Source organism: Oncorhynchus mykiss, chromosome 13, assembly GCF_057628025.1.
Source record: "Oncorhynchus mykiss isolate SJ-2025 chromosome 13, ASM5762802v1, whole genome shotgun sequence".
Classification (NCBI taxonomy): domain Eukaryota; kingdom Metazoa; phylum Chordata; class Actinopteri; order Salmoniformes; family Salmonidae; genus Oncorhynchus; species Oncorhynchus mykiss.
The window spans coordinates 32,447,547-32,461,116 of NC_143034.1; the positions used below are offsets into that span (position 1 = coordinate 32,447,547).

The 13,570-nt window shown below is 44.5% G+C and overlaps 1 protein-coding gene and 1 pseudogene across 2 annotated transcripts; both read left to right on the top strand.

Annotated features, from left to right (window-relative positions):
- The first annotated feature begins 1,499 nt into the window (after window positions 1–1,499).
- Window positions 1,500–13,255, top strand: LOC110486012 (malate dehydrogenase, cytoplasmic). Of its 2 annotated transcripts, none has more exons than XM_036940665.2 (9): window positions 1,500–1,974; window positions 5,521–5,619; window positions 5,863–5,959; window positions 6,905–7,080; window positions 8,981–9,103; window positions 9,426–9,602; window positions 10,266–10,379; window positions 10,754–10,843; window positions 12,806–13,255. In XM_036940665.2, exons 1-9 carry the CDS (start codon window positions 1,921–1,923, stop codon window positions 12,926–12,928), a joined length of 1,053 nt encoding a protein of 350 aa, XP_036796560.1. In that variant the 5' UTR covers window positions 1,500–1,920; the 3' UTR covers window positions 12,929–13,255. The 2 variants fall into 2 exon arrangements, with proteins under 2 accessions (XP_036796560.1, XP_036796561.1); XM_036940666.2 differs by lacking the exon at window positions 1,500–1,974 and adding an exon at window positions 4,485–4,621.
- Window positions 11,231–12,249, top strand: LOC149978830 (uncharacterized; annotated as a pseudogene).
- Window positions 13,256–13,570: the final 315 nt, after the last annotated feature.

The window sequence follows — 13,570 nt, forward strand, 5'->3', positions numbered from 1 at the left end:
TCAAAACTATGAAATAACACCTATGGAATCATGTAGTAACCATAAAAGTGTTAAACAAATCAAATATATTTATATTTGAGATTCTTCAAAGTACAGCTTTGCACACTCTTGGCATTCTCTCAACCAGCTTCATGAGGTAGTCACCTGGAATGCATTTCAATTAATAGGTGTGCCTTGTTAATTTGTGGAATTTCTTTATTTCTTAATGTGTTTGAGCCAATCAGTTGTAATGTGACAAGGTAGGGATGGTATACAGAAGATAGCCCTATTTGGAAAAAGACCAGGTCCATATTAAGGCAGCTCAAATAAGAAAAGAGAAGTGACAGTCCATTATTACTTTAAGATATGAAAGTCAGTCATATCAAAGTCAGTCAAATGTCAAGAACTTTGAACGTTTCTTCAAGTGCAGTCGCAAAAACCATCAAGCGCTATGATGAAACCGTCTCTCATGAGAACCGCCACAGGAAAGGAAAACCCACAGTGACCTCTGCTGCAGAGGATAAGTTCAGTAGAGTTAACTGCACCTTGGATTGCAGCCCAAATAAATGCTTCAGAGTTCAAGTAACAGACACATCTCAACATCAACTGTTCAGAGGAGTCTGCGTGAATCAGGCCTTCATGGTCTAATTGCTGCAAAGAAACAACTACTTAAGGACACCAATAAGAAGAAGAGACTTGGGCCAAGAAACATGAGCAATGGACAATAGACCGGTGGAAATCTGTCCTTTGGTCTGAGTCCAAATTTTAGATTTTAGATTCCAACCGCCGTGTCTTTGTGAAACGCAGAGTAGGTGAATGGATGATCTCGCGCATGTGTGGTTCCCACCGTGAAGCATGGAGGAGGAGGAGGTGTGATGGTGTGGGGGTGCTTTGCTGGTGACACTGTCAGTGATTTATTTAGAATTCAAGGCACACTTAACCAGCATGGCTACCACAGCCTTCTGTAGCAATACGCCATCCCATCTGGTTTGCACTTAGTGGGACTATCATTTGTTTTCAACAGGACAATGACCCAACACACCTACAGGCTGTGTAAGAGCTATTTGACCAAGAAGGAGAGTGATGGAGTGCTGCATCAGATGACCTGGCCTCCACAATCACCTGACCTCAACCTAATTATGATGGTGTGGGATGAGTCGTACCGCAGAGTGAAATAAAAACAGCCAACAAGTGCTCAGCATATGTGGGAATTCCTTCAAGACTGTTGGAAAAGCATTCCAGGTGAAGCTGGTTGAGAGAATGTCAAGAGTGTGCACAGCTGTCGTCAAGGCAAAGGGTGGCTACTTTGAATAATCTCAAATATAAAATAGATTTTGATTTGTTTAACACTTTTTTGGTTAAGATATCATTCCATATGTTTTATTTCTTAGTTTTGATGTCTTCACTATTATTCTACAATGTAGAAAATAGTAAAACATAAACAAAAACCTTTGCATGAGTAGGTGTGTCCACACTTTTGACTGGTACTGTACATTATTGTGTCCTTATGTGACCCCCTCAAAACACACCACACCTCTGCGGTTCTCAAGTGTAGGCTAGTGATGTCATCAACCAAACCCCCGTCTCACACCAGACTTGATTATTAGGATAGACTACACTTTATGCAACAGTACTCATTATTAATGGGCAAAAGATTACGGCGCAGTCAATCTATTTTAGTCTACTAAAGCTTATTAGCGGACTAGACTGTAGTGCAAGAGAGTGGGGGTGACTCCTGGGTGAGACTGATAGATAGCGGATCCGAGTTAACTGCATAGCGGAGCGCGTTTCTGTCCTAAGGGCTCGCGTTTCCCTGAGGTTGTTGCACCGCTCTCTAGGTCCTTCTCTCCCCGACTATCTCGCCCTAAACTCTTTTCGCCTGGACTCGCAAAGACAGACGGGCGGACATACTGTAGCGAGGGGGACGGATCCGGGTTCACCATGTTGACTTTGTTGACAGCGATGTACATAGTGGTGCGGGCGGCATCGTCGGAGGTAAGACTCTTGTCCTTGACCGCACCAGCATACCAGAGGGGCTCTCAAACGAAATATTAAGGCTTCCTTTGAATTAACTACAGTTGCCAATTCGACATTGACTCTCCTCCCTATATCCTATGTCTTGTTGAATTACCGTGATAAGCTCTTACAAACCTAATCCTATAGGGTAGCCTAGTGAAATATTGGTTTATTCGGGTCCCCGTTAGTTTTTGCCGAAGCTTCATCTATTCTTTCTGGGTAGTAGACACTGTCGACTAGAAAATGATAGGCCCATAAGCTACTATTTGGGGGTATCTATCCTCAGTCAACAAGAGATTCGAATTGAGTAGACTACTGTGAGGCCTACTCATTCACAATAGCCTACAGACTTGAACAAAGTGTCTGTGGCTCGACCGTCCTGTCTGTGTGACCGCATCATCATTAATTAATTGACTGCCTCCCCTCGGCAGCTTTGGTGAAGAACGCGAGCGGGTGTTCATTGCACCATGGGTAGCTCCATGCCACCCGGCGCGTCAGACAGGCGCTGCCTCCATAGGGAAGCCATCTATTTTCACCGGGCGATTATGTAACATTAATGCCCCACTTCCCACAATCCTAATGAAACGGATCTAATTAAGCAATAAAGCACGAGGGGTGTGCTATATGGCCATATACCACGGCTAACGGCTGTTCTTGTGCAAGGACGAGGCAACGCGGAGTGCCTGGATACAGCCTTTAGCCGTGGTATATTGGTCATATACCACAAACCCCTGAGGTGCCTTATTGCTATTATAAACTGGTTACCAACGTAATTAGAGAAGTAAAAATATATGTTTTGTCATACCCTTGGTATAGGTCTGATATATCACGGCAGTTAGCCAATCAGCATTCAGGGCTCTAACCACCCAATTTATAATTCGTTTTATATCTGTTTGCATAACAATAATCTAAATGTTTAGCCATGTAGCGTTTTGTTAGATGGTGTATACCGTGTACATCCTGTATATACGACTAATACAACTTAAATCATTGTAAATAATAACTAAGGGACATGTTAAATATGCTGTGGCAAATACTAGGCTGCATGTCTGTGTTAGGTCCTTAGGCTTTGTGTAATAGAGTGGACATGAATTATAGATAAAAAAAAGTCAACAGGCTTTTTGAAACAAGTTCTTTTGAAACCTCTGAATGCATCCACAGAGGGACATGCCAGAAACGATGGGATTATGGTGCATCCAAACTAAATTGCATTCACTAAACCTAACCTTGTTCTTACCCCCGCCCTAGAAAAAAAAGCTCATACGCCTGCTCATCAGTTGTGAAGATAATGCCACTTTAGTCTGTTCTATTGCTAAGCATCTTGTGACTAGTCTACCAGAGCCACATCACTGCACTTGACTTCAAATGACCCCGCTCGTGCCCCAGTGGAGGCTACAGACAGACATCTTCTTCCAATAGTCTTCTGTTAGAAAAAGTTAGGTGGACGTTATACTTACTACGCGAGGATGAATCGTATTTTGTGCTTGAATTAGGCTACCAGTTGGCCTATGACCCACCTACCAAATAAAGATGCAGATAGTAAGGCTGGGAGAGGACAGTGGTTTTCAAGTTAAACCAATATGGACAAATCTTGCCCAGCACTTTGACTTATCAGTGATCATGAAACAATGAGGCCATGAAAGAGAAGTGTCTCCATCTTACAGACAATGGCCATTAATAGTTGCTTAGTAGTAAGTCACAGAACCAACCTTTGACTCCGTCTAATCAGGCTTGGGTTGTTGAATTAATCATTGCTTGAAATATTGTTCATGTCTTAGTCTTATTAACTTGAATTATGAGCCATTAATAGATCATTTACAAAGCATGTTTTTGATTGGCTAAACATTTATCCTGTCGGCGGGCTCAATCTTTATAGGAAAATGCTGTGTGATGTAATGTAGGCCTGATGCATTTGTAAAAGCAAACATAGATTGATATCAGGGTATAGGCAAGGGGTTGAATTCATTGACTGAATTCATTGACTGAATTCAACTTGGCACAGGCTACCAAAAATACACTAACAACATCCCAACACAACTCTAATGTATGTCTCTGATTAATGAAGTGTATATAGATTCAAATGTGTGTTTTTTTAAACATAGATTTAAAAAAAAGCTTGGCCAACTGTTAATACTATGCTATCCTCCTTCATTCATTAGGCCACAGTAAGAACTGCAAATGACTGTGTTCAGAAAATCCCTAGGATACTGTCTATCTAGTCCTTCTAGAGGAGTGATGAACGTCTGCTAATTTATTAAAAAGTTATAAAAAACAAAATGTGTGGCTGAAAGACGCAAAGAAGCAAGGTATTTGTAAAAGGAGATATATGAACGCGGCCCACACTCAGTTTTTGTGTGTGGTCCATATAAGGTCATGTGGGCGTGGCCGTCGAGAACAACGAGCTGGCGCTGCAGCGGTTCTTCATGGGGAATGTGTTCCTTTTCGTGATTTGAGCGGGTAAAAAGACCAGCATCAGTGAATATTCAACTACAGATCCCTGGACAGGAATCCAGTGCGCCACCGTCTTACATTTCAATACAAGCGCAGAGGTGACCCTTCTGTCTAGTCCTAGCGAGAGAAACAGTGTTTGCAGGCTTAACGAGATCCTCTATCTCAAGTGAATATGGTAAGATGTATGTTTATTTTGTTGCCGTCAAGTTATAGCTAACTGTTATATGAATGATGCATCGAAAGTGTTTGCTAGGTAGGAAAACAGATGCTTGTCATTGTTGATGAGCAACTTGAGGTTTGTGTCCACTTGTCATTGAAGCCGGGAGCTAGCATCAGCGGTTAAGCTCATGTTTGATCAAAGATTAGTCTGTTGTTTCAGCAAAGATTTCTGTCTAACGTTCACCATCTCTTTCTGAAGTCGTTCGCTAACGTTAGTCAGAAAGATGGCCAACCAGCCATCTTGTGCGGTAACCCCTGTATTAAAGCCTCGCTATTGCTATTTTACTGCCGCTCTTTAATTAGTTGTAACTGTAACTTTTATTTCTTATTTTCTTTTAGGTATTGTTTTGTAGGTATTTTTTCTTACCTGCATTGTTGGTTAAGGGCCTGTAAGTAAGCATTTCACTGTAAGGTGAATAACAAATAACATTTGATTTTAAGAAATGAGGATGCTGGATTTTTTAAAATAGTCTCTAGACTACAATTCCGAAATGAAGAAGATAACGTAAAGTGCCTGATTCGGAAATTGTTTCCGCTTTTTCACGCTAGCAACAATGTAGCCGCGGTGTCTTCGAGAGCGGTGTGGTCAGCATGTAAAGACTTTCGCGCGTGGCATTAGTCGAAAATAGCATCTTCTTCTTCATCATCATCATCTTGATTTCATTCAGTTCGTCTTCCAGCTAATGCAAAGTGCGTTTTCATCTGTCGACACGGAGTTTTGTCATTTTAATCAACATAGCAGTCAGATGCGATTACTGCCGCATCATTTGCGTATCCCTGATATGTAGGTCATTACTGCTGTGTTGGAAGATTGCACAGAATGAGTATGGTGTGTGTGTGTGTGTTGTTTTACAGGCCGACCCAATCCGTGTGCTGGTGACTGGTGCTGCTGGACAGATCGCCTACTCCCTGCTGTACAGCATCGCCAAGGGAGATGTCTTCGGCAAGGACCAGGTAACACGGCCAAGGCCTACTTCTATCTGCACACTCTCTCTTTCAAATCAGCTTTGTCCTCGAGCACAGGAGGCAGACGGATGTTGTAACATGTAGGCTATAAAGATATCGTTACATAAGCGCCTGTGAATTATGCATGGGATGTGAATTTTTGGCATGAGGTCGGGAGGGGCCAGCTCTTATTTTTGCCAGAGGCTTGAAGAAAGAAAGAAAAATCCCTCTCTGCAATCGTTTCTGTTCTAGCCCATCATCTTGGTCCTGTTGGACATCCCTCCCATGTTGCCAGTTCTGGATGGGGTTGTGATGGAGCTGCAGGACTGTGCTCTCCCACTCCTGAGGGGTGAGCAATGCTTTTCTATTTCTGCCTGGGCTGGTTGTGAGAACATTATACATAGGCATGCTTTTTGGCATGGTTTACATTGTGTCCTCCCCCATCTGAAACACATTTAAAATGGATTGGGTGTGGACTGTATGTGTGCCTCCCTGTTGCTGCGGTACTTTTCCAATAGCCCTAATTTCACAGCAGCAGGGATGGTCCACAACAGACTGCTGTGGGAAGGAGTGTCAGAAAGGAGGCCTACTATTCGTCGGTTCCCAAGGGCCTATAGGACATTCCAACCAATCCTGGGAGTGGTGGGGCAACAATAGGGGAGGTGGGGAACAAGACATCTCGTGCACCAATGAGCCCTGATTGAAGTTCATCCTGATAAAACAGGGAAAGCGTTTTTCATTAGTTGCCACAGAGCAAACATTATCTACGAAATCAGCACATTTGGCAGTGTTTCAAGAAACGAGACAATTTATCAGCAAGGTGGAGCCACTGAGTGCTAGACTATCGGTTTGGAAATAACCTGGTGTGTGTGTGTGCACAATTACCTAAGGGCATTTCCCACACACAGACTGTTTGTCCTTCCCTAATCTTGCATTCATGTACAGCCAGATGAGCCTGAAATGGCATTATAATTACTGTAGATGAAAAAGGTAATTAAAACGTTCAGCTACCACCACAAACAGAAACTGCCAACACACCTACTATTTTACTAACTTTAGCAGACATTCTATGCTTAATTTGTCTTATAGAAATAGTTTTTTTAAACGCATCTTAAAACCATGATTGTGTTGCTTTTTTGTCAAATCTGAATTTTTATGTTCATTGCAGAATCCAGTAAAACCATACATCTCTCTACAAATGTGGCAGTAACACAACATTGACAACTACATCCACTCTATCCATCACAATATCCATCGTAACTAACCGTCACCCCACCCCCATCTTCATCCACAGAGGTCATCCCCACTGACAAGGTGGAGTTGGGCTTCAAAGATCTGGACGCCGCCATCTTGGTGGGCTCTATGCCCAGGAAGGAGGGCATGGAGAGGAAGGACCTCCTGAAGGCCAACGTGGCCATCTTTAAGACCCAGGGGGCCGCCCTGGAGAAGTACGCCAAGAAGTCCGTCAGGGTAACTGTCCCTCTGTGTGTCTATGACTCGGCATGTTTCGGGCCACTGCCGCAGAGCAGCAGCAGCCTGGCTAGAGAGAGGGAGAGACACACACACACACCGCACCAAACAGATAGCTCTCATTGCTAACGATAATCAAGGGACATGAAGGCACAACAGTACTGCAAAGGCCAGGTTGTGGGGTGTTGAATGATGTTAAAGGGTGTTTTGGGGAAAGGTTCATCTCCTTTTACAGATGTAACATTTTGGTGAGATACATTTTTGATTCCTGTTAAAAGACTTGACGCAATACCTCTAGTTCTATGACATTTGACAGGAACCAGATTGTAGAACTTTCCTTCATTTAAAAGTCACACAAACCTTTTTGACAAATCAGGCTATAGTTTGACCTTTTTCACATTTCAAACGGGCCAGTTTCTTTTGAACAGCCTTATACTTCTATGGCATCGGCGCAAGTTCACTTCTTACAGGCTATTCATCCCGTGTGGAGTGGGCTGTGTTCCAAAACCAGGGATGAAAACTACTCCACACTGTGTTGTGTGTACACACTGCAGTCACTGGTGTCACAAGGGGGGCCTTTGGCCACTGCGGGGTTGCAGCAACAACTAGACGTCAGTGTGACGAACAAAGCCCCACCTCTTCTAATGGCCAAGGTCAACGACTTCTGATCCAGGAATGTGTGTGAATTTGAGTGGTCAGGTTTCTTATAGGATCTATGTAGCTACATAAGAACTGAATGCCCGTCCTCTAAAGCGAGTGTGTTTTTAGAAGAAGAGTACTTTATTGATCCATACCAGACGGAAATGTGGATTCTACTTTACCCAATCCCTCCTATATACGCACACACAAGTACCCACATTAGCCAGGAACAGTACAGCGAACCGGTGAGTAGTTTAGGGGTTGAGTGCCTTGCTCAGGGGCCATAATGGCGGGAGATGTTATCTTTCTAGGGTTGGCGCTGGCAGCCATAACACTCATGTACACACAGCGATCCCTTTAAATCGAGCTAATCCTCGACCTTCATTTAAAGGGGATGTAATTCTGTGCGTGACATCAATCTTATATTGATTTTTTTTGGGCCATTTAGAAAGTGTCAGCATTTCCCTTAGTCGTGACTCATGTTTCTCAGTTGCACTGCTACTCTTTTTTTATATATATTATTTTGATATATATTTGCATTTTTTAAATATATTAATTTCATGATATCCAATTGGTAGTTACAGTCGTGTCCCATCGCTGCAACTCCCGTACGGACTCGGGAGAGGCGAAGGTCAAGAGCCATGCGTCCTCAGAAACACAACCCTGTCAAGCCGTGCTGCTTCTTGAAACACTGCTCCCTTAACCCAGAAACCAGCCACACCAATGTGTCGGAGGAAACACCGTACATCTGGCGACCGCGTCGGCGTGCATGCGCCTGGCCCGCCACAGAGGTGACAAGGACATTCCGGCCGTCCAAACCCCACTGCAGTGCCTTAGACCGCTGCGCCACTCGGGAGGTCTCTGCTACTCTCTCTGATGATGTGCCATCTCTGCTTTGCATAAAACCATGCGTATGCTTTTAGATGTATAAATAGTCACATACAATGGCACTAATGAAGATGAGGACTTAAAATAGGACTTATCCTGGCAACCTTGGTTAGCGCGCACTGTGCCCGGCCTGCCACAGGAGTCGCTGGTGCGCGATGAGACAAGGATTTCCCTACCTCCCTAACCCGGACGACGCTAGGCCAATTGTGCGTCGCCCCACGGACCTCCCGGTTGCGGCCGGTTACGACAGAGCCTGGGCGCGAACCCAGAGTCTCTGGTGGCACAGCTGGCGCTGCAGTACAGCGCCCTTAACCACTGCACCACCCGGGAGGCTCTTTGATGTTTCTAACCTCTCTCTCTCTCTTTCTCTCAGGTCTTGGTGGTGGGAAACCCTGCTAACACCAACTGTCTGATTGCCTCCAAGTCCGCCCCCTCCATCCCCAAGGAGAACTTCTCCTGCCTGACCCGTCTAGACCACAACAGGGCCCGTTCCCAGGTAGGCCAAAGCCAAAAGGCTCCGTCTGGAAAAAGATACTAGTTCCTAGCCTCGAGGCACTTGATGTAATGTCCAATCCCAAATGGATCCCTCTATACCCTATGTACTTCTGGATATCTGAGAGGATTAAGTGTGAGCAATATGATTGGCTAGTTGGACATTTTACCATATTGCTTAAACCTAGTCAATCATCTTATCTCTACAAGTGCATAAGGTGTAGGGGCTGTAAGTCCATTTGGAATTTGATCTAAAACAATTGAATGGGTAGTCCAATATGGTCAAAAATCCCATGAATGACATCATAGCCTGTGTCTGCCTCTAGGTGGCGATGCGTTGCGGCGTGCCCGCCGATGCAGTCAAGAACGTCATCATCTGGGGCAACCACTCATCCACCCAGTACCCCGACGTGCACCACGCCATGGTCAACGTGCATGGCAAAGAGGTGGAGGCGTACAGCGCCGTGAAGGACGACAGCTGGCTCAAGGGAGACTTCATCTCTGTAAGCGAACTCTAGTTTTGGCTCTTCTGACCTAACCCATGTTGACATAATTTCCCATAAAAATGTACTATAGGGCATTCTAACAATTTGCTTCAAAGGGCTTTTTTTTTTTTTTATGGCTTCGTTTTTATGAAAATGTTCATGGCCTCAAACTGTACAAATGTACCAAGTTTCATGCCTTATGGAAAAAGTAAACAATTCGACCCAAATCTGCACACGTCGCTTGGACTACTGCTCATAATCAAATCAAATTTGATTTGTCACATGCGCCGAATTCAACAGGTAGACCCTTACAGTGAAATGCTTACTTACAAGCCCTGAACCAACAATGCAGTTTTAAGAAAAATGTGTTAAGTATATTATAGTATATATACATATTAATGGTCAGCTATTTGCACCTATGTTGCGTATGCATAGCTCATAGGTATTATAAATGTGCGATCCTTACCTGAATGAATCCCTATTCATGGAAAAGTGAGTGTGGGTTGTGGGTGTCATCTGGACCCCATATCTCATCTTTCAATAATCTCTTATCTGAATACAAGCATTTTCACTGAATCTATTAGTCTCTTTAGTCCCGTGTTGTAATGAAGCCGTCCTAAACCCCCCCCCCCCCCCCCCCCCACCCCCGCTCTCTCTTCCTCTCCTCTCTGTCTCCTGCAGACAGTGCAGCTGCGTGGTGCTGCCGTCATCAAGGCCAGGAAGCTCTCCAGTGCCATGTCTGCCGCCAAGGCCATCTGTGACCACATGAGGGACTGGTGGTTCGGCACTCTCGATGTAAGCCGTGTGTTTGGGAGGTGGAGTGGAATGACGTCAAGGGTCTGCAGCGAACACCCCCCCCCCCCCCCCCCAAACACCATAAAACACATTGAAAAGTGATATCTTGGAACAGAGCACCATGACTCCTCTTTATTTTCCATCTGGAAGAATCCACAAACATGCAAAGCTTTTTGTTTGGATGTCTCAGACAAATTCATTTTAATTTGGCAGTACTCTTAAGTGGGAAGATAATATCATGGGGTTGCATAATTCTGCTAACTTTCCTAGGATTTCTGGAAAACCTGGGAATTTGGGGGGGGGTTGTTACCAAAATGTTGTGTTTTGTGAAGCTGAGTCCCTGGCCTGACTGTTTGTCCTGTTGTTATTTTCAGGGTGAGTTCATGTCTATGGGTGTTTACGCTGGTGGAAACTCCTACGGAATCCCCGAAGACCTAATTTACTCATTCCCTGTTCATATCAAGGTAAGGCATAACCATAGAGATGGATAGAGGGCTCTTGTGCCACAGTTTATTTATGAATTGCCAAAACTTGTCACTCAAACTTGTCACTCATAGCCCTCAATGGCACTGCTCATTCTGTCACAGAAAAGGCCACTGTATACATAGCATCTCTATGGACATAACTAAATCAACCTTGGCAAGGTGTATTAATAGAACATATAAACTCAGCAAAAAAAGAAACGTCCCTTTTTTAGGACTGTCTTTCAAAGATAATTTGCAAACATCTAAATAACTTCACAGATCTTCATTGTAAAGGGTTTAAACACTGTTTCCCATGCTTGTTCAATGAACCATAAACATTTAATGAACATGCACCTGTGGAACGGTCGTTAAGACATTAACGGCTTACAGACGATAGGCAATTAAGGTCACAGTTAGGAAAACTTAAGGACACTAAAGAGGACTTTCTACTGACTCTGAAAAACACCAAAAGAAAGATGCCCAGGGTCCCTGCTCATCTGTGTGAATGTGACTTAAGCATGCTGCAAGGAGGCATGAGGACTGCAGATGTGGCCAGGGCAAGAAATTGCAATGTCCGTACTGTGAGACGTCTAAGATAGTGCTAGAGGGAGACAGGACGGACAGCTGATCGTCCTCGCAGTGGCAGAACACGTGTAATAACACCTGCACAGGATCGGTACATCCGAACATCACACCTGCGGGACAGGTACAGGATGGCAACAACAACTGCCCGAGTTACACCAGGAACACACTATCCCTCCATCAGTGCTCAGACTGTCTGCAATAGGCTGAGAGAGACTGGACTGCAGGCATGTAGGCCTGTTGAAGGCAGGTCCTCACCAGACATCACTGGCAACAACGTCGCCTATGGGTACAAACCCACTGTCGCAGGACCAGACAGGACTAGCAGTAATTGCTCTTCAATGACAAGTCGCGGTTTTGTCTCACCAGGGGTGATAGTCGGATTCACGTTTATTGTCGAAGGAATGAGGGTTACACCGAGGCCTGTACTCCGGAGCGGGATCGAGGTGGAGGGACCATTGTGGTCTGGTGCGGTTTGTCACAGCATCATCGGACTGAGCTTGTTGTCATTGCAGGCAATCTCAACGCTGTGCGTTACAGGGAAGACATCCTCCTCCCTCATGTGGTACCCTTCCTGCAGGCTCATCCTGACATGACCCTCCAGCATGACAATGCCACCAGCCATACTGCCCGTTCTGTGTGGGATTTCCTGCAAAACAGGAATGTCAGTGTTCTGCCATGGCCAGCGAATAGCCAGGATCTCAATCCCATTGAGCACGTCTGGGACCTGTTGGATCGGAGGGTGAGGGCTAGGGCCATCCCACCCCCCCCCCAGAAATGTCCGGGAACTTGCAGGTGCCTTAGTGGAAGAGTGAGGTAACATCTCACAGCAGGAACTGGCAAATCTGGTGCAATCCACGAGGAGGAGATTCACTGCAGTACTTAATGCAGCTGGTGGCCACACCAGATACTGACTGTTACTTTTGATTTTGACCCCCCCTTTGTTCAGGGACACATTATTACATTTCTGTTAGTCACATGTCTGTGGAACTTGTTCAGTTTATGTCTCAGTTGTTGAATCTTATGTTCATACAAATACTTACATGTTAAGTTTGCTGAAAATAAACGCAGTTGACAGTGAGAGGATGTTTATTTTTTTGCTGAGTTTATATATCATTTACCGATGGGTGGTTATTGAAAGTCATTGTTACCCAACATCTGCTTTTCAGAGTTTAGGTTATACCAACATAGGCCTACTATTGCAAGCCAGCAGTTTACACAGACTTTTGCCGCATTCATTTGCAATTGGAAAATCGTGACACAACTGTGTTACTCAGAGCATTGTGGGTACTGTAGTCATGTACTGTAGTTGTGATCCTGGACTAGATGAGGTGTGCTAAAGAGCCCCCTGTTTGATCCTCATCCATATTCTCTCCACAGAACAAGTCATGGAATATCCATGACGGTCTGCCTATCAACGACTTCTCCCGCGCCAAGATGGACGCCACAGCCGCCGAGCTGGTGGAGGAGCGAGACACGGCCCTGTCCTTCCTGAGCCAGTGACTCGCAGTGCCACCTACTGGCACACCGCCACAACAGCAGCACTTAGAAGACCCCCGGAACCCTCCTGACTCACGTCTGTGACCAATAGCCCCACTCGAGTCCCCTGCGCAATTGGCGTGTGTGTGTACCTCTCTGTATGTATGTATGTGTGTGTGTTTAAGGTCACGGTTATTAATAATAAACCTGTAATAAAAAAATGCTATCTAAACGCTGGCCTTTGTCGGAAGACACTGGAGGATTGTCCTTCGGGTAGATGGTAACACACAATAGTTCTACTGTACTTATACGTGTTATCTAACAATAAAAACAGATACAACTGAAGACCCATTCTGTGGATTGTGGTTGGTTATTTGACTAAAAATCTTTCAAGCTAGGGTTTTCTGTTATTTTTCCAGTTTATAGAAGAAATATGATAGTTGTATTTCTATCAATATGGTAGTTATATCATGACTAGTGAAATGTTGAGTAATAATTTTTCTACCCCTTCTTTCCGTTGAGCCTTCAAACATGTTGAACTCAAAGTATTGTGATCAAAGAGGGTATTTCTGAAGCTAATTATCTTGTCAGTCAGAAAGAAAGACAGACAATCATTACATGTTGGATGTTGGTGATGTCATAGAATTTTGCAATGAAACGTTTGAC

Excerpts from the sequence above, each read along its gene's own strand:
- LOC110486012 (XM_036940665.2), top strand. The coding sequence starts at position 1,921 with ATGTTGACTTTGTTGACAGCGATGTACATAGTGGTGCGGGCGGCATCG. Across the intron at positions 7,081-8,980 it reads ACGCCAAGAAGTCCGTCAGG|GTCTTGGTGGTGGGAAACCC; the intron begins GTAACTGTCCCT and ends TCTTTCTCTCAG. Across the intron at positions 10,380-10,753 it reads GGTGGTTCGGCACTCTCGAT|GGTGAGTTCATGTCTATGGG; the intron begins GTAAGCCGTGTG and ends TGTTATTTTCAG.